The 24,252-nt window shown below is 34.2% G+C and overlaps 1 protein-coding gene and 1 long non-coding RNA gene across 3 annotated transcripts; one reads left to right on the top strand and one right to left on the bottom strand.

Annotated features, from left to right (window-relative positions):
* Positions 1-11,041: 11,041 nt before the first annotated feature.
* LOC138313702 (uncharacterized) lies at positions 11,042-12,364 on the bottom strand. Its single transcript, XR_011207245.1, has 2 exons — positions 12,173-12,364; positions 11,042-11,311 (listed from the first exon to the last, which is right to left on the bottom strand). It is a non-coding gene; the product is annotated as an uncharacterized lncRNA (long non-coding RNA).
* A 1,474-nt stretch (positions 12,365-13,838) lies between these two features.
* On the top strand, positions 13,839-23,952 carry LOC138313701 (uncharacterized). Of its 2 annotated transcripts, none has more exons than XM_069254040.1 (9): positions 13,839-13,887; positions 14,868-14,926; positions 16,915-17,043; positions 17,604-17,799; positions 18,773-18,842; positions 19,454-19,586; positions 20,255-20,337; positions 20,880-20,956; positions 21,321-23,952. In XM_069254040.1, the coding sequence occupies exons 2-9, from the start codon at positions 14,904-14,906 to the stop codon at positions 22,269-22,271; spliced, it is 1,662 nt and encodes a 553-aa protein (XP_069110141.1). In that variant the 5' UTR covers positions 13,839-13,887; positions 14,868-14,903; the 3' UTR covers positions 22,272-23,952. The 2 variants fall into 2 exon arrangements, with proteins under 2 accessions (XP_069110141.1, XP_069110140.1); XM_069254039.1 differs by having other exon boundaries at positions 13,881-13,986.
* The last annotated feature ends 300 nt before the right edge of the window (positions 23,953-24,252 follow it).

A 24,252-nucleotide genomic window follows, 5' to 3' on the forward strand; every position in this document is an offset into this window, starting at 1 on the left:
TATAAATACGGGTGAGGTGAAATCAATAAATCAATGTGGGACCATTTTGGAAGTTTCATGATTGTTCACGTGTTGCAAACGCTAGAGAAATGTGCCTAGTTAGTTGTGTAAGTTTTTACAATTTGCAATATAACAGTGTATACATTTCGATGTAGGTTAAAACATGCACTCGGCCCACTCGTGGGACTAGATGTCCAACACAAGGACATGACGTTAAACGCCGTGCTCACGAGCGATATACAATTACACGTTTTCGTATAAAAATGATTTTTTGTTTGCTTAAACATGTGAATAAGGAAGTAATTTCCCGGATACAGACAGGTTCATGAAAATATTCAGGTCGGATTTTCTATAAAATATGATTTTTGTATGTTTAAAACATATGGGATAAGGAAGAATTTTCCTACATAGACCGAAATAAACTGAATCATCTGTTCTTTATTGTATGATAAAGGAAAATTGACAAATAAACAAACACACATGTTTATATATTTTATCTTATATACTGTGAACAAGAACTTCGCTGCCTGATTAATGACTAATAAATAGATACTTATAATAAACTTTAGTCATTCTTTTGAGTACCATCACAGAGGGAAAGGGAGTAGATAGAAAGGTGTTCCCAAAAGTTGGAGGTAATATGATGTATAATAATTACACAAAAATATTTCATATTACGGTTTTGGTTCAATGTTAAGTTAACACTAGACCAAATACATAATAGATATTTCCACTGGATTGTTTATATTCAAATTCACAGAATAATTGTCATCATATCTTGAATAATAATAATAAATTCACCAATAAACTTGAGATAAATAAAAACAGAAGTATAACTTTGTTAAACCTGGTATTATTCAAGCAGGTTTCTTGGACCATGTAAGCCCAACATAATTAATGCTAAACAATGTAATTTACTATAAAAGCCACGGCCGTAATTGTCCAATCCTATAATCTAACGTTCGATTTCATTAAATTTGCGAGCCATATCTTGGATCCGATATAAACGAATACCCCGATAACCATTGTTTACTGTTCTTGGTTGTGCTATGGGGAACACAATGCCATTTGAACGTCATCATATGCGTACATAGTACAACCGAATGATGATGACAATAGGCATTTTAATGAACATGGTCCAAATTTACGTGCGAGACTCTGATAACTGTTATTATACTTTTATGACCAATGCGTGATAGTTTTTTATTGGGCGAAGATCTTAAAACATCCAACGAAACTACATCTGATCCGTTTCAAAAAATCTGCATACTTAGAACAAGTTATAGGCGGCACAGGTGAGATAGATATCATTAAAAATCAACCTCTGTATAATTTCCAGAAGGTACCGATTACGTAGGAGTATGTGTAATGTAAGTATGTATATGTAATACTTATCAACAAATGTATTCGATATAGTGAATATGTATCAAAAGTAATCTTCATATCTTTCCTACGGTGAGCCCTTCGGTAGCAGTTTCTTAAACCGCCAAAGGTTACAATTCTAAAGCTGTATGCCAAGTCTCTTGCCCTGACAGATTAAAACTTCGTTCTTTGGGTTAGTATGACACTGGGTTCACCTCAGAAGGGTACTTACAACCAATCTATCTCTTAATTCGATTAAGGAAAACATTGATGTCAAAATTCGGTGACATACAACAGTTAACCGTTTAATGTGGTTCCACAACACATTCATGCGTTGATTTTTCCGTACATTCCCGTATAAACAAGTTGTTGACTTGGATAAAGCTTAACGAGAATTCGCCTACCGTAAAGAAGGACAACTTAGCTAATTAGAAAGTAATTTTGATTCTTGACTACCATCACTTTCGGTAAATTCCCTATATAGGCTTTGCAGGGGAGACCAATATCCTTTAAATATAATTGATAATAAATTGGAAAGTACTTTCTATTAATTCATTATCTGTCCATTGTCGTTTAATTAACTTATACAATGCTGGAATGACGCGACAACCGTTCAATAAAACAGAAGTTGTGGTTTTGGTACCTTGTTATCAAAGGAACTGCTTGAACAATTTATGTTGATACATAAGGAAAATTTTATGTGGAATTAAAAATATAACCGAAAGAAAAGTTCCAGATTAATGTTATGTGTTTGGAATGGTTAACTTTACTTGGGTTAGCGCGAAATTAGATTTACTTCGGGCGATTATAAACTTTACAAAATCGATAATGCCCTTGGACTATAAACAAATTAGTGAGCCACTAGTGACGTTTCCGACACGCCAACGTCCTTCGTCTGTTTAACGCCTTTGAAACTTGGTAAATTAATTTGCAAGTCCGTGAAAATGATCTTTTATGTACATAAATGCAAGATTAATGTGAATTATTGCAAGGAACATTACCGATAAAAGAATCACCATTTATTTTTCTGATAAACTCCCCCTAAATTACCAGACACAAATACTTACAATCCCTAAAATAATTAAAATCTATATATATTGCAGTTTTAAACACGTCTTTTAATAAATAACAGAATTCATAAGGGACATAAGAGAAAATATCCACTTCTTATAAAACAGGGAAGATATGGTCCCTATATACATAGGTAAAAATCAATGTTGCGATGTGACATTTTTTTGGACAAAAAGAAACTGTTTCTTTTACAAGGACAAGTAGTGTTTATATACTGAGTGGTATAACTACGGCTGTTTTACCTGTACCGGTAAAGTTTTGATCAGTATCAATCTTTCATGTTTTCTTTCATCCCTCGAAAACTCTTATTTTTCTGAAAAAGAATCAGCTTGTCAAAATTAGGCTTGTTTACAAAGAAGACAAAATGTATTAATTAGAATGCAGGTATTAACGAACTCAAAGGATATTTCAATAATTTGATTATTTTAATAAAACAAGGAAAGACTTACTTACTGACCTATAAACCATGGAATACACATGTCCTCGCCACATCATACCTACCGATATCAGGTGACTATCAGATTCCTAACGAATATATATGTGCATGTATTATCTTATACACACGTGTGTTTATTTATAGATGTGATAAATCAGATATATATGATCGTCATGACAGGTAATACAGCCGGGTGGTCTGTATGCTGGATCAACCAAACGCTGTTTAGTGTTTTGTATCGATTTTTACTAATCACCATAACAACACCTGAAGAGGTGTACAGTAATGCCGATTCTAAGAACATTCTTTGTCGTGGTAAGTTTTAGGCTGCGGTGCGTTAAAAAAGAAATTGTCAATTACCTGAATTGTTTGATAGCTTTTATCATGGATGAAATGTTGTAACACGGATATAAAACATGATCGAAAAAGTTTTTTTAAATGTCGATGGAAGCATCAAACTTTTTTATAATGCATCACGTTTTACACCTTACACAAAACCAAAAACCTTTATTCCAATAACCATACATAAACAAAAGTCAACATCATTCCTGAATTTGCACACAAACCAAAGAATTCATCATTTTTGAATCTATACACAAAATCAAAGACTTAATCATTCCTGAATACACACTCAAATCGAATTCCTCATCATTCCAGGATCTATACACAAACCAAATACTTCATCATTCCTGGATTTGTACACAAACCAAATACTTCATCATACTTTGAATCACCAATATAGCGAAAATGTTCATCAGTCCATGACTGTCCGTTACACCAAATACCTTCATCATTTCTTGATCGAAACACACACTTATTTGATGTGTTCGTTTATTGACTCACCAACACAACAAAAATTCCATTTCCTAACTCTCCAACACCAAATATCTTCATCATTTCTGGATCCAAACATACGGCCAAAGTATTTAATATTCATTGAGCGTCCAATAAAGCAGGCACGTTCATCTTTTATTGACGGAAACATACAGACAAAGTCTTCGTAATTCTTTGATACCAACACACATACAGTCTTTTTCACTTTTTGGACCACACCCAACGTTTTCATCAATCTTCGACCTGTCCTCGATCATTACACAGACTCTCTTTGAAACGCCATCTACAGTGTCTCATGATCCCTGTATCCATACTGACCAACCAAATTGCTTTCGTCATCAATAATGTTTAACAATATCATCACAACAACATAATAACTTCTTTGACACTACCAAGTATCACCATGGAATCTTACCTGTTGCTGAACACACAATGACGTCACGTGGGAATGTGATAGGTAACTATAGTTATTCCATGTTTTCATTATTAAATAATATACTCATGCATTGTTCCTCAGCTACAGACCACGTCATACAAAGTAGTCACGTCGATATATGCTTATTCACTAGAATCCGTACAACATGATTCATTTATTGCCATCATAAACGATCGTTTCCTATATCACTTCTGGTGAGAGGGATACACGTGTATAACTTAACAGGTTTTACAATTGCAGTTATAATTTATTAGTACATTCGTACTGGGAATCGTGTTTAACACATGTATAGATGAAATTAATTCAGGTTTTCATTGTGAAAAGCATGACAGATATCAGAGAACAGCTGTCTACAATATGTGGTGGCGTTTTAGTAGATAATCGGGATCATGGGCAACAATTTAGCGTTACTGAACATTTGTGTTGCCTGTAAATAACATGCATATTTGTTTATTACAACTTCACAGTTCTGAACTTTGGTACATTACTCTAAGAGATGTATGATGGCTTCTTCAATCAACCCCCAAAACAAAATGGATAAAAAAAACATGATTAAATAGCGGGGTGTGCGAAATGAAATACAGTGTAATTCAATAAATACAATAACTGTCTTCAGCTTCTTTAAATTATGATTCATTCAGACAGTATATAATACGGCTTTATTTGGAAGATCCTTACTTACCGTGTTAACTTAATTGGCTTTCCGCTTGCTGGATTTTACTTTGGCATCAAAAAGGTTCTTTGTTCAAGATATGATCGAAATATGTGCTACCTCAATCAGCACATGTGTAGCTGAACCATTCCATTCACAACATCGAATGAATACGATAGAACATAATTTTGTATGGCTGCGAAATAAACACAATCATGCTTTTCTAAGTACAAACAAAATTCTACTTAAAATTGAATAATATTTATCAAAAAATAAGTAAATGGGTTACCTTAATAGCTCATCCACGAACGCTGTGTTTATAAGCTGTGCACACATGTCGGCTGATTATATGTGTCAAACTAATATAACGTATGATACAGCCTTATCTGCAGTCAGAAATGCGACTGGTCAAGATCACGTGACCTATCACATGGGTTTAGATAAAGGTCGCACCTTAGCTAACACCGTGATCACAGTACTAGTGAGACTGCGCAGACGGGTAGGGTATATGACAGGCAAATATTTTCGTTTAAGGCGTGCTAAATCTATCTAATACACAACCACGTCATAATGAAATTTTGAAATAATATACAACACGGAGATTTGTAATGTCTTCCCTATAGATATATTTCCACGTGACTGCGGACCACATGCAATGACGGATTATATAATTATAATAGTGATCCAGTAAAGAAAGGCATTTTAGCCGAAAAGTAAGGAATTGTTTGAAACTTGACAAAAACAAAAATGCAAGTAGTATAAAATCTATCAAAAAGAGTAACACTTTGTATAGCCTATGCCGACCCGTTCCTTTTAAACAACTCCTCCCTTTTTCTTGAGATTTCCTAAATCTCAACACGAGACTCTCAAACAAACGTCTATTGGTTATTTAGTTGACTTGGGCGTCAATGTAGTATAACAGGGGGAAATCATGAAATGTAACTTCTTATCGAGTGCCCGAACCTAGAATCGAGCCAGTGTCTCCGGAGTTAAAACCAACGGCTCTACCAACTGAGTCAAAGAGGAACTCCGTCAACCACTACTCAGTAGGCCTATTAGAAATATATACAGGAAATGTACATGATCTTGTGCATTAATTTCAGCTAATTTTGATAAAGAAACGAACTTTTTCATACATAAAAAGTATAGAATGGCAATGTATATTCTAATACAATCTCAGTTTTTAGTCTAAGATGCAGACGCGCCGTGGTACAATTTCCAATGGGGCGATACGTATGTTGGATTCAGGAGGAGAAATCGATGTTATTTACATGGACTTCATGAAAGCCTTCGATAAAGTCCCTCATCGTCGGCTGATACACAAATTGTACAAATATGGAATCGGCATGAGAACTGTTAAATGGATAGAAAATTTCCTAAACGATAGACATCAAAAAGTGGTTGTGAACGGAACCACATCAAAATTACAGACTGTTCTAAGCGGAATTCCCCAAGGCAGTGTTTTAGGTCCTATATTATTTGTTATTTATATTAATGACATGCCGGAGAATGTCACATCATCGTGTCCTCTATTCGCTGACGATACAAAATTATACCGGAAGATGAACACGGACGAGGATCAGGAAATCTTGCAAAAAGATTTAAATAATCTCCAAAAATGGTCAGATGATTGGCTACTAAAGTTTCATCCGAACAAATGTAAGGTACTTCAGGTCAAGGGATCACCTAACAATAGAACATATCGACTCGCAAACCAAACTGGGGACGTGGTTCTGGAGAAAATCACCAACGAGAAAGATTTAGGAGTCACTGTGGACACTAATTTGGACTTCCGAACTCACATCCAAAATTCAATAAACAAAGCTAATTCTGTACTCGGAATCATAAGAAGAGCATTCACCTTTTTGGATGAACCGATGTTCAAGCAATTATTCAAGGCGCTCGTGAGACCGCATCTCGAGTATGCGGCCAGTGCATGGAGCCCATACAAACTTATGGATTTTTCAGACGCTGGAGAATGTACAAAGAAGAGCTACAAAACTTCTACCCGGACTTAAGGATCTCACATACGAAGAGCGCTTAGCTAAACTGAAATTACCAACAATTAAACATCGGAGGTTTCGAGGTGATCTAATAAACGTTTTCAAAATAGTAAAGAAAAAGTTTGATGAAAAAGTCACTTCCGAGCTGTTTGTGTTTGATAAAAACGAAAGAACTCGTGGGCATAAATTGAAGTTGTATAAACAACGTTGCTGTACTGAACTGAGGAGAAATTCGTTTACCTTCAGAGTAGTGGATAGTTGGAACAATTTACCAGAAATAGTCGTGAACGCTGAAACCACAAAAGACTTCGAAATCCTCTTAGATAACCACTTAAAGGACAACATTTATAATAATTATTGATATATGTATATATATGAGCTAACAAATACCTGTACCATTGACATAAATGTAATTGTAATGTATATGTTGATGTTTTATGATATGGACATAGAGGCTTCTAGCCTACGTCCATTAACTTCAATTAAAATCAATCAAAGATAGTGGAAGAATGGCGATGGCGGAAAGTGTCGTCTGATTTTTAAAAAGTCTCCAACATTTTTTTATTTGACATTTTTAAAAAATAGCAAACTAATTAAAATTGGATTGTGGTGTACTGCGCAAGTGTCGTCTGATTTAAAAAGTCTCCAACATTTTTTTATTTGACAATCTTTTAAAAATAGCAAACTAATTAAAATTGGATTGTGGTGTACTGCGCAAGATCATGTGCAGTGTTTACTTCCCATTTCATCACGGGGTAAGGTCAATGTTTTTCGTTTATTTTCGGTAAACTTTAAAAAAAAAATTTGGAAGGTTCTGAAAAAAAAAGTTTGTTCCTTGCTGTCACCATTATATAACAATAGCTAAATATTTATCGGCTATGAAACTCTTAGGTGCGCAAGATCATGTGCCGCATTGTATAAGATCTACATGATGTACTGTAGGTCTACTGATAGAAAAGAGAAAAAAAAAGTTACAGTAATCATAGGAAAATTCTGATTTCTCAGCAGAGTTGATCCTTTAAACAAAACTTATTATGGCGTTATTTACCTGCAGGTAGTTTTTCCAGTGCGTTGCAAGTGAAAATATGCATGGGCATTTGATGTAAGACGGACTGCAAGCGGCCATACTTTCACTCCAGTCCCGGACCATCTTCATTGTACATCACCTTCACAACTGCAATCCAAGTTCCCCGTTTTAGTGACGTCAAATCCACAATAATGTGACGTCATGAAACCAAATAGACAAAAAGCTAGTGCATGTGCACTAAATATTGGTACAATGCGCAGAATTTTGCGTATTCCAGAGCCTTGTTTGTGATGGAGAGGATTATTTTGTTATTTTGATGACCTCTATTTGAGATATTAGATTATCGTCATGGTTTTTTTTTAGATACGACGTAATTTTCAAACAGCGTGAAACTAATTAGTTAAACTAACTAATTAAAAACTAAAATCCATTTAGATTAATATTTGTTATTCTAACGTTAGCTTATAAACACTCGGTAAGGTAGATCAAAATATATAAAAACTATATAGCTTATACTCTTCTATCAGGAGCATCCTCAAAAGTCAAGGGGTTATTTTCATTGTCGTTATATCCACCACTTGTCTGCAGAGTTCATTTGAAGATTACAGGCAGATCGGCGCCAAACTTCAAATCAACACACTTACATCAAAGGAAATATCGCTAGGGCTGTGATTGTTCTTTTTTTTCGTGAACTACTTTAACTAAATTTGCGCTAGAAACTTTTGATTTGTCGATTCTCAACACATTTTATCACATGATATCCTAGATAAATGTTTTTTTATTTATGTCACAAGTGTAACATAACCTGGAAAGATTTCTAACGACAGGCGATTTACATCGGTACCTCCATGGTGTGGTGGCATGTTTACATCTGTCGGTTTTTTTTTTTTTTTTCAATACTTCTCGAAAACCATTTATAAGGGCGCAGCCCTTCGGGCACCAAGTGCGAAGCACTTCTAAGGCAACAGATTCACGAAAATATAAGAAAAAACACAATCTTCAAAATTCCATCCTACACACTGACAGCTTCAGTTTGCGGCCGCCATTTTTTCATACATATGGTGAGGTTGTGCGTTGCTCCGGTACTGCTCTCCCCGGTAAATATATATTTAACTAATGCAAATGCATAACAGGAGTAATTAAACCTTTTTTTTTATTATTTTTTGACAATAATAATAATACTTTAAAGGGACAATTCGGTCTAAGAGAACATTAAAATTTGTATATATATCGGGTAAAATCCAGTTCTAATGGAAATTAGATCAGTCGGTTTTACTGTAATATGCCTGAAAAGCCCATGGTTGTGACATGTGTGTAGATGTTTAAACTCGCTCGCTGTCCGCCATTACACATTGTGGTCGAAATTCTTGTATGCCGAACCCTGTCCCTTGCTCGTATAGTACTGCAGCTTTTGTCTAGAACTGCCCAAATCGCTCTGAGAGTAGTGTGTTTACCTTATTAGGTGAATTGTCTTGCCTAAAAATCATTTTATCACCTTTTCAGTGGTTATGTAGTTTATTTGTTTAAAGGGACAATTCGGTCTAAGAGAACATTAAAATTTGTATATATATCGGGTAAAATCCAGTTCTAATGGAAATAAGATCAGTCGGTTTTACTGTAATATGCCTGAAAAGCCCATGGTTGTGACATGTGTGTAGATGTTTAAACTCGCTCGCTGTCCGCCATTACACATTGTGGTCGAAATTCTTGTATGCCGAACCCTGTCCCTTGCTCGTATAGTACTGCAGCTTTTGTCTAGAACTGCCCAAATCGCTCTGAGAGTAGTGTGTTTACCTTATTAGGTGAATTGTCTTGCCTAAAAATCATTTTATCACCTTTTCAGTGGTTATGTAGTTTATTTGTTTAACATGCGTGACTTTGGCTCAGGTATAGGTACAGCGTCCATGTTGTACCTGCTTAATCGTATTGATCAACGATTTGATATTTCAACGATATTAATTAAAATACTAAACAATGACGTGGAATTTGTCAATATTTTATGTTATGTGTTTCATAAGAAATGTAGAACAATACATTTATGCCATATTTTGCTTCTTGCTTATGTAAAAGAATTATACTGAGTGAATTGTCCCTTTAAAGATGTCCCATCGCCGACAAATGGTATTTTTTCACTACCAAAAACAGGAGCAGACGATTTAGTATTTTTCTTCAGAAACAAAAATTACGTACTTTACACCATTACCACCATTAAAAAGCTTGAGCTTCTAAAATTATTTCAAGTTTAAAATATGAAAAATAATTAATTGCATTCCGAAAAAATTCTGTGGCACTATATCCTATATGGAATGAATATTACTTATTGCACATGCACCAAAGACAAAATAAAAAATAATCATTTTCTGTGTTTATTTGACATACATATACACGATTGAACACCAATTATTGTTTAAATAATTAATAAGGGCGCAGCCCTTCGTGCCCGAAGGGCACGAAGTGCGAAGCACTTCTAAGGTAACACCAAGGACGTATATGAGAAGGATAAGTCACACTGAGTTTTGGGCAAAGACAGCGCAGGCGCTTTTGTGTTTGTGCACTGACCGTGACGTTGGGCGACGACTGATTTCCTTGGGTAACACGTACACGAAAATTCAATCCAACACATTGACAGCTTCAGTTTGCGGCCGCCATTGTTTTACCCACTGTAAAAAATCCAATCAGCGTGATGCGATGCTCATTAGGGTAAGATGGTCTAATTTCGACCACCTTTGGTTCCACCGCTCAGCCTGCAATTCTGATTATCGTTCCTGATCTTGTTGTCGATCATGTAAGAGTAACCTCCCTTCCCTGTACATGCACAACTACTTACTGAGTTGAGCGTCTCAAAAATAGACGTCAATTTAACGATATAAACATGTTCGCCTATCAGGTGGAACATCGACCACTGCTAGGTTATCTTCGACCACCATATCTGGGTAACTACGATCACATATGGGTAATTTTGACCATTGTATAATATTTTTTTCGCTAGGCCTATATTTATAAAGATAGATGGGTAGAAGTTTTGTGTCGGGGAACTTTCCACCCTTTACGTATAATGACATGTAACTAGAGTATGATTTTTACCATTTTTTTCCTAGACACCTAAAGCGTAAAAAAAATGGTCTATGGGCACTCTGTTGGGTCCATACAGTTTAGATCGCAGAAGGCCTAAGCAGTGTGTCAGGGGGAACAACTCCTGTATAAAATATAACTACATATATTTTTTTAATTCATGGAAAATATTTTAATCAAAGTGAAATGTAAATAACAATGCGCGACACAAACATTTACTGCCATCCATACACAATTCTCTCTGGTTTAAACTTTTAAACCTGTTCATTGAAAATCACGAAATAGGTATACAATGCACTCCTGGATCCTTTCAGCTAACTTTCTCTTCATGTTTCTGTTCAGCTAATTTCCTTTCACAATATTTCTCAAACTCTTTTCTTATCTTGTCTTTTTCTTCTTCGACTTGTTCCTCAAATCCCTGAAAAAGAACACTATTTTAAACACAATGTTTCAAAATGCTCCACCACTAACAATGGTATTTTTTCTCTCAAAAACAGGAGCGGACAAATTTTACTTTTCTTCAGTTACAAAAGTAACCTATTTAAGTTATTAGGTAACAGTACAATCCCCATTTACCTCCTTCCCCCTTTTCTCATTCTTCTTTCTTTTTCGTTTCTTTCCCGTGCCCCCTTCTCATTAATGATAATATTTGTAATTTCTAGTGTATGAGAGAGGAAAATGCCAGAATGGAAGGAAATTCGAGTAATTTCCATGTATATGTATGTATATGTGGCAAATGTAGTTTTTGTTGAAAAATTGTCTGGTAAATAAAATATTTAAAAAAAAATACAGATAACAGAACAAATATAGCATTAACATTCCTACATGTACCTCAGTATTTTTACAATGTCCAGATATGAACCAGGATATAATTTTTTTTTTTATAATACTGGTGTTTTTTTTAACAAATAAGTTTGATTTCAAATTGAAACAATTTCAAACATAGTGAAATGTGATAAATATACAGGGCCAAAAAAAATGTCTGTTTAGGGTTACATGGGCAAAATAATAGGGTCAGTAGGTCAGGACTTTTTTTTTTTTAAAGTCTTTCACTCTAATGTAATGGCCTAGCTGAACCAGAGTCTGAGATCAAAATCCTGACTTTAATGGTTTTTTTTGCAAAATTGAAAAAAAAATTAGGGTCGGGGTAAAAAATTAGGGCCAGTCGGTTAACCCTCAACAGACATATTTTTTTGTTTGCCTTATAAATCAATGTGACTTATATAATTATAAGATTTATAAGACACGCATATGGATGATGATTCAAAATTTTACTTACTTCAAATACTTTCGGCTTGTAATAATGGAACACCATTACTGAACCAGCCATTGGAGTTGTTACAAATGCGGCCAGTGCTTTTAAATACTGGGACATAGAAACGCCAGCAGGCATCCTTGTTCCTATCTCCTTTTGAATTCTCAAAAAAAAAGAGAGAAGAAAAAAAAGACTACTGCTCAACAGATCATCTCATTCTGGTTTCCGTCTGTCCATGAGGAAGTCCAGTGTAATCTCTCGGTCTCTGATTAATTCAGAGATGGCTTGTTTTTTGGCTTGAGTTTTTCTGTATGTTTTATCTACAAAACAATAAAAACAACCTTCAATAATAATAATAATTCACTTTTCTATTTAATGGTTATCAATTCATCAATGATTGTACATTGATATGTACCTTGATACTCCAAGGATTGCCATCACTGTTTTAATATCCACCCCTTGAAAATTTTATAACAATTAAAATGAAGGTTCTGATATGTTTGCGACTACTGATGAGAATATTGTCTGGTCCTTTGATGTACATGAAAAGACTTGAATAAGGGTACACTATGGCCGACTGTGTGGCTTTAAAGATGGACGTCACTGTAATCTTCGAATTCAATGAAAGTCCCTGCAAGCCTGTGATTGGTCAGTTTTTTGTCACCTGAACTGCCTTCAGTTTTGGAATAAAATATTCCAGGGGCAAATATTATGACGTTGATAGTCACCACTGGAGTATTAATCATGCGGATGTGATATGAATAAATTCTGCAATTGTTGAGATAGGTCATTAGAAATTCATGTTCTTCTCCATATTTTTTTTATGTGAACAACTGCAAATTGCAAAACCATGAAAAAGTATAATCTGACAACTATACAAGGCCTAATTAGAATAAAAGTTATAAACATCATTAACTTATTCATGAACAGTTAATAATATTTTTCAGTATTAAAATATCAATAAAACCTGTTTTTAGGCAAAACCACGTAACTTTTTTATTCACAATTTTCATTATGGGAAATTCTATTCCCAGTTTCACAGATAATAGTTATTAATTTCTGGTATCTGGAATTCTGACGTGCAGGTTTGTTGGTGAGTGAAAGTCGGAATAACCAGAGAAAAACCAGCGATCACCGGTCATTACCTGGCAAATGACCACACGGAATTAATTCAAACTCACAACCCAGAAGAGGACAAATATCAATTATTATAATAATGCTCGTTTAAATATTGTCATCAATCACCGATCACAACTGTAACTTAGTAAATTAAGTTGTATAAGCAGTAGATCTGCAGCTGCTAACATTTATCTATCGGTACATCGCCGGATCTGGATTAATGCTTACAAAAATTTGTCGAGCCCGCAGTCCAATGGATCATTACATATTCTAAAACTGCGCCTGCAACGAACATAAAAGGTAGAACTCGGTAAATCCCAAAAGTTCGCTCTCCTGGAATTGCGTTTAATATTTTTGTGACAACCTTGAATCTCATGCTTCTGACATGGAATGTGCTTATGAGAAACACTATTCTATTGGCCTAAGTAAAAATATAGACCAATCAAATTATTTGTACTATAAAAAATTCGATCGATACCGATTTCCGAAATAATGACTTCTCCCTCGATTATATTTTTAGATCATATCCGTTCAGCGATTGGCTAATATGACAACCTTTGAACTCAGCTGACCAATGAAATGAAAGGTTCCACAGACAACAAAGCATCAAGCACCTGCAGGTAATATGGTTCTGTTTACGTTGAAATTTTTTTGCAGTGGTATATTCTCGACCAGTGAGTTATTGGAATTATCGCATGTATTACGATTAGACAAATAAGGTACGATAAATTTGATTGCGATTGCGTTTATTTGGAATGATTAATGAATAATTTATCATGGCTTCCAACATGTGGCATTGTGAATCATATCAAGTCCATTGCTCAAAATGGAGGGGTTAGAAGGCTGGCTTCAGGACAAGGTTTGGACGCACATTATCGTCCTTTAGTTCTACAGTAAAGTTTTATTGAAAATGTTTCTATTCTTATTTAAACAACACTTTACACATATTCGTATACGTATCTGCCGTGGTGTGATAATATAACCGATGATATGTCCCGTGTGCAGTTCATGGGCCGAACTAGCTAACTGCCTAAGGCTGCCTTGTCCGGCATAGGGTCGTTATGTTCAGTGACGTAATCAATATGTTTACAAATGGTTGGGGGGTATGTGGACTTACAGTCTGACGATCAACTATGACACATTCAGAGTCATGCTGAAAAATAAATCCAATGGAAAAGTGATGCCACTTCAACACTGAATGATTATGTAATAGATCTTTGAATTTAATCTCAATCTCATTAATTTCATACATATATATGCCCTATAATAAGTATTAAGAATATTCCTTAGAGATCGTTCATCACAAATGTTATGTACATGTCTATTCTACAGTAGGATTAGAACAAATACTCATACGTCTAACAGTAACAGACTCTAACAGTAAGAGACTACCATATTCATGTCCAATCATCTAGAGCTAAGCTATCACAGCTAAAGTAAACTATTTAATCTATTGCATATGTGTATTTGTTTGTCAAGCTGTACTATTATAGCAGACTAAATTTTCTTCCTTACATGTAGATACTCACTGGAAGACTTTTAAAGCTTTTACACTTTGTGATACAACAATTTTAATGGTATATACATATTTTCGTTTTAGCTTGGAAAACAGATTAGTTTGAAAAGAAATTTAAGGATGGAGCAAAATCCATCTTATTTGTAAGTATACATTGTAATTACTAATATGACTACATAATGTAATATAATATAATAATGTTCGAACATTAAATAGATATAATTAAAGCTTATGAGAGAAAGAATATATGATTTTATTACATAATTTGTTTACACCAATCTATAATGAAGAAATATAATATTTCAACTATTACACCGACCGTTCAATAAAACCTTGTTATATTGCACGGTTCGAAGTTATATTGCACGCTCCATGGAAACGTTATATGCACGGTTCGAGATGTTATATTGCACGGCTTTAGAACACCTCGCTGTTGTTGTCTAGTTTTGTAGAAAACCTCAGAGGAATCGCGTGTAACAGTGAGTTACGTTATTATGACGTCACAAAGGTTCACGTTCAATTTCGCGCTAGCTTTATAGATCTCGAACAAGCACGTCATGTAGACGTTTATCGAGTAGAGGACGGACACGGCGAATGTATTAGATCAAAAGGCTGCATGCAGGTCTAATATTGTTAAAGAAGACAATAAGACATCCAAACCGGAGTTACAACGTGACGTACGTGGTTTATACGTCAATCTTCAATAGGATTTGAAGCTTTTCCGTACGGTACGGTGCTGATGATTTTGTTAAGTGATTGTCGTATTCATTTTATAATAATATTCAACTGAAAAACTTGTGATTATGTAATAAAACAAATATTTCATGGGTTACTGTGCTCTAGTTCATAATATTTACCCCTCGGTGATGGTAATCAACAAATATTATATTGCACTCGGCCTTTGGCCTCGTGCAATATAACATTTGTTGATTACCACCACCTCGGGTTAAATATTATGAACTAGAGCACAGTAGGCCATGAAATATTTGTATAATATATCTATGCTTCTTATGTGTGGACGGAATATTTAATAGTGTGATTGTTCTTGAATGATTAATATAAGATGAGAGTATGAAGGGTGATAAATGACAGTATGATGTGATGATAGATGGTGAAGATGAAGATGATGATGATAATAATGATGTTGATGATGATAAAGATGATGGTGGTGATGATGATATTGATGATGAAGATGATATTGATATGATGATGATATAGATTATGGTTGTGATGCTGCTGCTGCTGATGATGATGAAAATCATGGACCAATGTTGGTTGTGATGATGATGATGTAAGATGTTTGAGAATGAGTGTGATAGTGATATTAAATGTGAATAAGAATGAAAGTATTTTGTTATTATGTAGTATATTGCACATGAAAATGAAGAAAAAAATGAATTATAAAAAAGATATAAGCCGATGCAGTGATATGAAGATTACAACATTATTATATTTAGTATGATTGCTAATTAATATTAGTGACTTTATTTTGGTGATTTAAGAGATTAATATCTATAGATCATATTTGTCTTCTCTTGTACGTGTTCACCTAGATAATGTCAATGTGTAAAATGTTTATTTGAAATAACTAACTGATTATAATTGGAAACTGATCATGACAGCATAATTTATATAGAACATTATATATGGCACCGTCTTTATTGTAATTGAATATAAATATATACTTTGATGATTTGCTTTCTGGATTTCTGCTGATCACTATTACTAATATTTCAAAAATCAAACAGAAAAAAAAAACAAAAAAAAAAACTTAGGGACCATAAAAAAAGTATTAATCGCCATCAGTTCCATCAATATTCAAATTTGCTAGCTTGAAATAATCCATAGGAAAGAATTGCTTAAGTTCAATTTTCCTCCTAACTCATTCACCCCTGAAGACACATTTGGGCTCTTCTAGTTCAAGGACAGGAACAGTCCATATTTGATGGATGAATGTGTTAAATTTTGCAATGCTGCAATGTATATTTGTATGATGTTATTCCTTGTCTGACAGTCACACTTATACAGCTGTGAGTGCCACAGTCTGTACCATAAAATGAAACTATATAAACATCTGTATAATAATGAATAATTTGTTAGACTGGTTAATGAGCGACATTTATTATTTCAGTCCTATGGGGTCCATGAGCCATGCAGGGTTACAGCACCCAGCTATGGGATTGGCCAATAGCTTCAATATCAAGACAGAACCACAGTTAGATATTAAACCTGAACCACACGATGTGTATCAATTTGAAAGGTAGGCAGAATTGCATTAAAATGCTATCATGCGGTATTTTGTTTTGCTTAATATAAATGAATGTTATCATTGTTGTTATTTTAGAATTTTTACTCGGATTCACCGCCGACTTCTGCCCTGAAATAATTGCATTTACATTACCATATCCGGTTTGACATAAAACTCTGTTAAGAACTCTTGTACCATCATAACTATACCGGTATATGTTTTTGAAGAATGAAAAAGTATTATACAGAGAAGTTAACAAGTGATTTAATTAAAAAAATATATGAGTTATCTCCCTTTGAATGATTGTGAATCTTGTCTCTCTTCTTGCTTGATATTTTGTTGATTAAATACTTATAAATAGTGATTAAAATAGATAACGAGATTTTCTTCAAGAGGAACTTTATTAAACAACATTCAATGTACCAAAAAATGGAACAATTTAGTAAGCTTGATGAAATTTATGTTGATGCACTAATTGCATACAGGCAGCAATGTTCAATTGAACTTGTAGTGAAAATCAGTCTCAGAAGATAAAATAATATAAAAAATTGTCAACCCATGTTTGTGTTTAGCGTTACCAGTACTACAGGGAAGGGTAAATCTACCAAAGCCAAGAAAAGGAAAACGGAGAAAGTCAAACAGGAGAAGATTACGGATCATATGCCTGTCAAAAAGAAGAAACATGACCGCTTCAAGGGCATGCCAGAAGAGGAAGTGATGAAACGACTACTACCAGACCACCTGGCCGAGGATCTGGACATAGTTATTGTAAGATAATAATTCACTATGAAGATTATAATTAAGTTACCATATTTGACCTAATAAGCCCTCCACCTCTAGGTCGCGAGTTTGAATCCCATGTGGGACAGTTGCCAGGCACTGCTGCTGGTATGTGGATTTTCTCCGGGTACTCCAGCTCTCCTCAGACAACACACCTGGCACTTCCCTAAATGACCTTGGCTGTTAATTGGATGTTAAACTAATAAAATCTAATAAGTGGCCCTCCCCCTTTTTGAGACGACAATTTTACATTCTTCAAATTAAATGCAAACAGAATCTATGAAAGCTGTGGATTCTCTATTTAATTTCTTCAGAAATTGATTAATGACTTTCTCTATGCAATACTTTTGTGAAATGTTATTCCAAATGTGGTCCTATATATATATATATATACGGTATATAGCTATTAAACTCCCCTTCATTTTTTCTATGTTTTAAGCGCCCTGTGTAAAGCATGATACAGAATAATAAAACTTATCAAACAATGAATTTAATTGGTTATAAATAAAATTTTGTGTTGTACTATTGAACTAAAATTTCTAGTAGTTATTGGCTTCACCTTAGATAGCCCATGGAAGCTAAAATACAACTTATTTCAAATGGGGACAACAGGTAAAGTTATAATAGAATAATGAAACTGAGCAAACAGGAAAAATTGTCAATTTTGAAATGCACTTAAAAATATTTGCATTATTTTAGCAGTGATTGATTTAGTATAGCATTTAACGCACATATCAATTTTGGAAAGTAAAAAGAGGAAAAAAATTAACTGAGTTACTTCCCTTTACATTATTTTGGGGACGTGATTTCTTCCTTTATTCAAATGATGGGTGGAGGGTTTCCTTTCATTATTCATGAGATTCCCTCCCTTTGATCTGATCCCTTGATGATCAGATCAATAAATATAACACATCCTGAATTTCCTTCATTCATAACATTGCATTTCTTCACCAAATTTTAGGTTGGAATAAATCCAGGATTGATGGCAGCTTATATAGGGCATCACTACGCAGGACCAGGGAATCATTTCTGTAAGTCTATGTTTGAATTCTTATGTAACTCCTTCACCCCTGAAAATTGATATTGAACTGTTCCTGTCTTTGATTTGAAAGAGTCCAAATGTGTCTTTAGGGGTGAATGTGTTAAAACAAGATTAAGCTCTATCTTCATAAATGTATTACAGTATTTGTTTTATTTTGTTTGTTGTTTTGCCATCTGTAGATGTTTCAACTGTTTATTGTGTATAGATTTAATATGATATACAGCTGTATGTAAAATACTAGAAACACCTTATATCATATCACATATTGAAAATCAACTGAACATATTCACCCCTGAAAATACAATTGGAGTCTTCTAAATCAAGGACTAGACCAGTCCATTATGAAATTTCAGAGGTGAATGAGTTAACGTGCAGTAAAAGAAGTTATAACAAATCACAGTGGACCAACAAATCAAATAACTTTTAATTTATTGCAACTATGGTTTTGATAAAAATATTACAAACAACTTGTAGTAACTTTGAAAAGGAATGAATAATCTAAAATGTACCACGTTATCACCATGAAGTTGTTATAAATATTAACAGTATTAAAAATCTATTGCACATGTAGATGTTATTGTTGACTGCTGTATTTTCCAGGGAAATGTATGTACCTATCAGGCCTCATCCCAGAGCCCCTCACTGCTTATGATGACAACAAACTGTTAAATTATGGAATCGGGTTTACTAATATAGTTGCCAGGACAACAAGAGGGAGTGCTGATCTAACCAGGTTCGTAATGTGCAGCTGAAAAACCGTTTCTGATCAAACTTAAAAGAAGCTCCATCGCTGACAAATGATTTTTTTTTCACTATCAAAAACAGGAACAGACTATTAAGTATTTTCTTCAGTTACAAAAATTACTTACTTTACACCATTACAACCATTGAAAAGTTTGACCTTCTTATTTTACTTTAAGATAAAGATGTTAAAAATAATTAATTGCATTCCAAAAAAATTCCGTGGCATCCTGTCCTCTATTGAACGAAGTACTGTTTGCGCATGCACCGAAAGCAAAATACATTACTAATTTTTATGTTATTTTTTGTGTTAATCAGACATAAATGTACACGATTAAATACCAATTATTATCCCAATGATGAGTATCATTTATGCTCTATTGGCGGTGGAGCATCTTTAGATTAAACGGACCAGCATCTTGAAAGCACATTTTAAAATTTAGATTTGTAAAGTCATCATTATGAAAAGAAGAAAAAAATCCTATTCATTTTGTCTCAATGGTTAAGGCCCCTTGGGCCCCTTGTTTTCAGCTCACCTGGTCTTAAGGGCCGGTGAACTTATGTTTCTTTAGCCTATTTCCATAAATATGATTTGATCAGCTAATTTCAATCTGCAGTAAACATGACTAATGTTATGTATTATGATTTGGTTCTGAACAGAAAAGAAATCAAAGAAGGTGCCAAATGTTTGTCTGAGAAACTTAACAAATACAAGCCAAAAATAGCTGTCTTTAACGGAAAGGGTAAGTTTATTGTCTTAAAATTAACTCTATATCTTGATTAACTGTATGTAAAATTGATGACATTGAGAGGACACTTTCATGTGACTAATAATTACTTTAAATTCCCCACGGTGATTTCAAGATTTAAACACATTGCCTTTAAGGTACTTGCGTATATTTCCACAGTAATTGATTTTCATGATTATTAATTTGTAACCAATGAAATAAGAAAACATTATTTACATGTGAAAATAAGATAGTTTACAGTTTCTGCTTATTTCCGCTGGTATCGATTATTACTTGGTAAGCCATTTCATTAGTAAGAAAATTTTATAATTCTGGAAATTGAATTTGAATATGTTGATACATATCAGTGAAATAGCTTGATTTGATGTGGTGATCCTAAAGTTTAGTTTGAACAAGATGATATCCAGGTGATACAATATCAAAATACCTGTAGTATTAAGTTGTTGATAAGATATCTAATCTGAGTATTCTCAAGCTACGGATACACTAACCAGAATTATTCCAGACTTGAGTTTAAACTAAAAGTTTTGTTTCAGGTATTTATGAAGTATTTTTGGGACACAAGAATTTTGCTATAGGAAAACAACCAGAACCATTGGAGGGCACAGATACGGTAAGTTACTATATTTAGAGAAATCACTTGGTAAGGTTATGGTACTATGGACAATTTACTCTACATGTATTTGATTGAAAACTATATTTCACCACAAATATGGTATTTAATCATATAAAAAATCAAACAACAACTCCCACCTATATTAACAAATTTCCAGATTTTGTATATGTACCAAGAATGCCAGATTATTAAAAATGTTTTATAAAAAGATGTATGACCGTTTTCATTTTGTTTTTGATCTTTCAAGTTTCTATGATCAAACAAAAATTATGGACTACTTTTATAAATTATAGAATGAGAAATAGGGCATATCTGTACATGAGTGTCTAAAACATATTCTAGAATAGTCTATTGCTTTCAGGTTGTGTATGTGATGCCTTCGTCAAGTGCCCGTTGTTCACAGCTTCCCAGAGCTGTAGATAAAGTACCATTTTACGCAGCTCTAAAAAAGCTGAGGGACCATCTTCGTGGAGATCTAAAAGAATTGGATGATTCAGAGGTGTGCTTCCCAGACCTTGAGCTCAAGGTCATAAAGAAAGAAGATCGACTGAAGGCAGAAGGCTATGGAGATGAGGACAACAAGGCAAAGATTAACCTTGGTAACGGTAATGTGCCTGCTCCCTTCACTAACAACCAACCAATGAATGGGGCTGTAGGTCCGCCCGGTATGAATCATCCCGGGAACTTTATGGGTATCAAGCAAGAAACTCCATATAACTCGCAGGATTATGGTGGAAGTTCTAACATGTTTCATCAACAAATGCCTGCTATCAGTTTTCCCTGTCCCTCATATCCAATTTCAAGTATGGCATTTTCAGGGGGAGGTAACTCCAATCCTCATGGACTGCAAGGAATGATGCCATTACCAGCAACAACATATCCCTCCTCCCATGTGGGGGGAGCATCAATGTTTGGGGGACAGGGGTCACAGGGACCTCACCCATCACAATATCCTTCTAGTCAGGGTTCTTACATTCCACCAATGAACTGTAATGCCCCTCAAGGTCAGGGTCAGTTTTTACCACCAAGTCAAGGTCAAGGCCAAACAAACATGTTCTCATCCCAGGGTCCATCACAAAGTCTACCTCAGCATGTCGACCTGACTGTGCCAGGATCTTACCAGTCTACAGGAGTGTCCATGTCCAACGCCATGCACAGTTGGCCTGGCATGCAAGGTCAAGGTCAAGGTCAGTCGGCACAATTACAGCAGGGTTTTGATCATATGCAAAATCCTGTGTTCATTAAACCAGAACCACAAGACTTTGGGTCGTCACCGTCGTCATCAACCTGTCCTTTCCAAAACGTAGGATAGGTAGCGTAGTGTAATATTGTATCGGTATATATATGTGTTCAGTATAGTGAAAACCTTCTAGTACGTTGTCTTATGTATACATATCTTTTTTGTAAGTTTGCAATCATTTCCTTATTTATCTGTAAAACTCATGTATTCTGCAAACTGTTTATGTCTCAAATTTTTTAATAACAAGTTAATTGAGAAATGTTTCTGTTATTAAGCTTAATTGTGAATTGTCATTGGATTGTTTTGATATGTATCATGAGATCTCTGAATCTCTCCGTGCTTTTGAATTGAATGAAATACAATGCAGAAAAAATCAAATTTAAACATAGATTTTCTAAATCAAAAGTCAATAAGTGGTCATAATACAGGTAATAGCAAATATGCCTGAAATGGAATTGATTGATGGAGATATTATAGTTTATGAAATACATATAGGATGGTGAAATGTATTACACAAGCAAGCTTTAAATTAATTAACCAAAACATATCTAATATAAAGTAGATATGTATCTTAAATGATTGCTGTCTATAAAGATGAGGATGTTTTGCTATATCAAGTAAAGTAAACTGTCTTATAGTATTACCCCTAAAATTTCAAAATATACATAGTGGATATGACAACAATCTACAAGATGTCATGTTCTGATGACCTTTGTAACCTTAGAACTTTAACCTTTAACCTTCTAATGGAAAATGTTTACTGCAGGGCCTTTTTATTACACAATACTTAATGAAGCGAAGAAAACAATTCTAAATAAAGTGAAGAAAGAAATGCCAATAACTAGATAATGTGACTACCTAACATTCGATTTGTAAAGTCTGAAAGTGATGCATTATATAATTAAATAGGTCATTTCAAAATCTTATCAGATGGCGACACATGATATCTATTGGCTGTGTCTGCATTTTAATGAGATTTCATAAAAATCAAACAATATCCAATAATGGCATTTAAATTATTTTGTTCTTTGCATAGATCTGACATTTCCATATTACATAATGCCTCTGAATTATTAATTTTCATTTGATATCTGTAAAGTTGATATAATACATTATTTATTTGCTATGGAGGAGATTTTCAGACTATTCAGTCTACTATTGATAAGACACGTATCAAAAGATGCTTCCAAACTATTGCATTTATGTCACATATATATATATTTGTTGTTGTGTTAAAAAGATGTATTATTATGTATCATGTACATATTTTCTGAAGCAATACCCAAGTATTTAATTATACATGACGTACAATATTGTTGTAAGTATGATTTATATTTGATATTGAAATACTGTTATATATGTCTGCCATATGTTTGTAGAGTACACATGTCGATGTAACTACTTCATTATCATTTAAATACATATTTGATATATCATTTTGATATAATATATATAATTACAATGTATCGTGATTTGTTATGATACTGCTGTATATATAGTTAGTTGTGAAATTTATTTCACTTAGCATTTAAACGTTTATGATTTGAGAGCCTATGCTAGAATAAATAAGACAGAACAATTTCTTTGCTGGGAATAATTCGAATCAAATGATATAATTCCATTTCTGAAAACTGATTTACTTCCTTGATATTTTGACATCATATAGATAATTATCCCAGCTTGAAGATATGTTGCACTGTATACCGTTAGAGTTATATCCCCTTAATGTCATTTATAAAAACATTAGATATTGGTTTCTTTTTCTGTGTAAATTTTTCCTTCTTTTTTTAGCCCACCATCATCAGATGGTGGGCTATTCAAATCGCCTTTCGTCCGTGGTCCGTCGTCCGTCCGTCCTTCCGTCCGTCCGTCCGTCCGTTAACAATTCTTGTTACCGCTATTTCTCAGAAAGTACAGAAGGGAGCTTTCTCAAATTTCACATGTAGGTTCCCCTAGGGCCCTAGTTGTGCATATTGCATTTTGGGACCAATCGGTCAACAAGATGGCCGACTGGCGGCCATCTTGGATTTTGATAGTTAAAGTTTGTTACCGC

This window comes from Argopecten irradians, unplaced genomic scaffold (genome assembly GCF_041381155.1).
Source record: "Argopecten irradians isolate NY unplaced genomic scaffold, Ai_NY scaffold_0851, whole genome shotgun sequence".
Lineage (NCBI taxonomy): Eukaryota > Metazoa > Mollusca > Bivalvia > Pectinida > Pectinidae > Argopecten > Argopecten irradians.

Excerpts from the sequence above, each read along its gene's own strand:
- LOC138313701 (XM_069254040.1), top strand. The coding sequence starts at position 14,904 with ATGGAGCAAAATCCATCTTATTT. Across the intron at positions 19,587-20,254 it reads GGGAGTGCTGATCTAACCAG|AAAAGAAATCAAAGAAGGTG; the intron begins GTTCGTAATGTG and ends GGTTCTGAACAG. Across the intron at positions 20,957-21,320 it reads CATTGGAGGGCACAGATACG|GTTGTGTATGTGATGCCTTC; the intron begins GTAAGTTACTAT and ends TATTGCTTTCAG.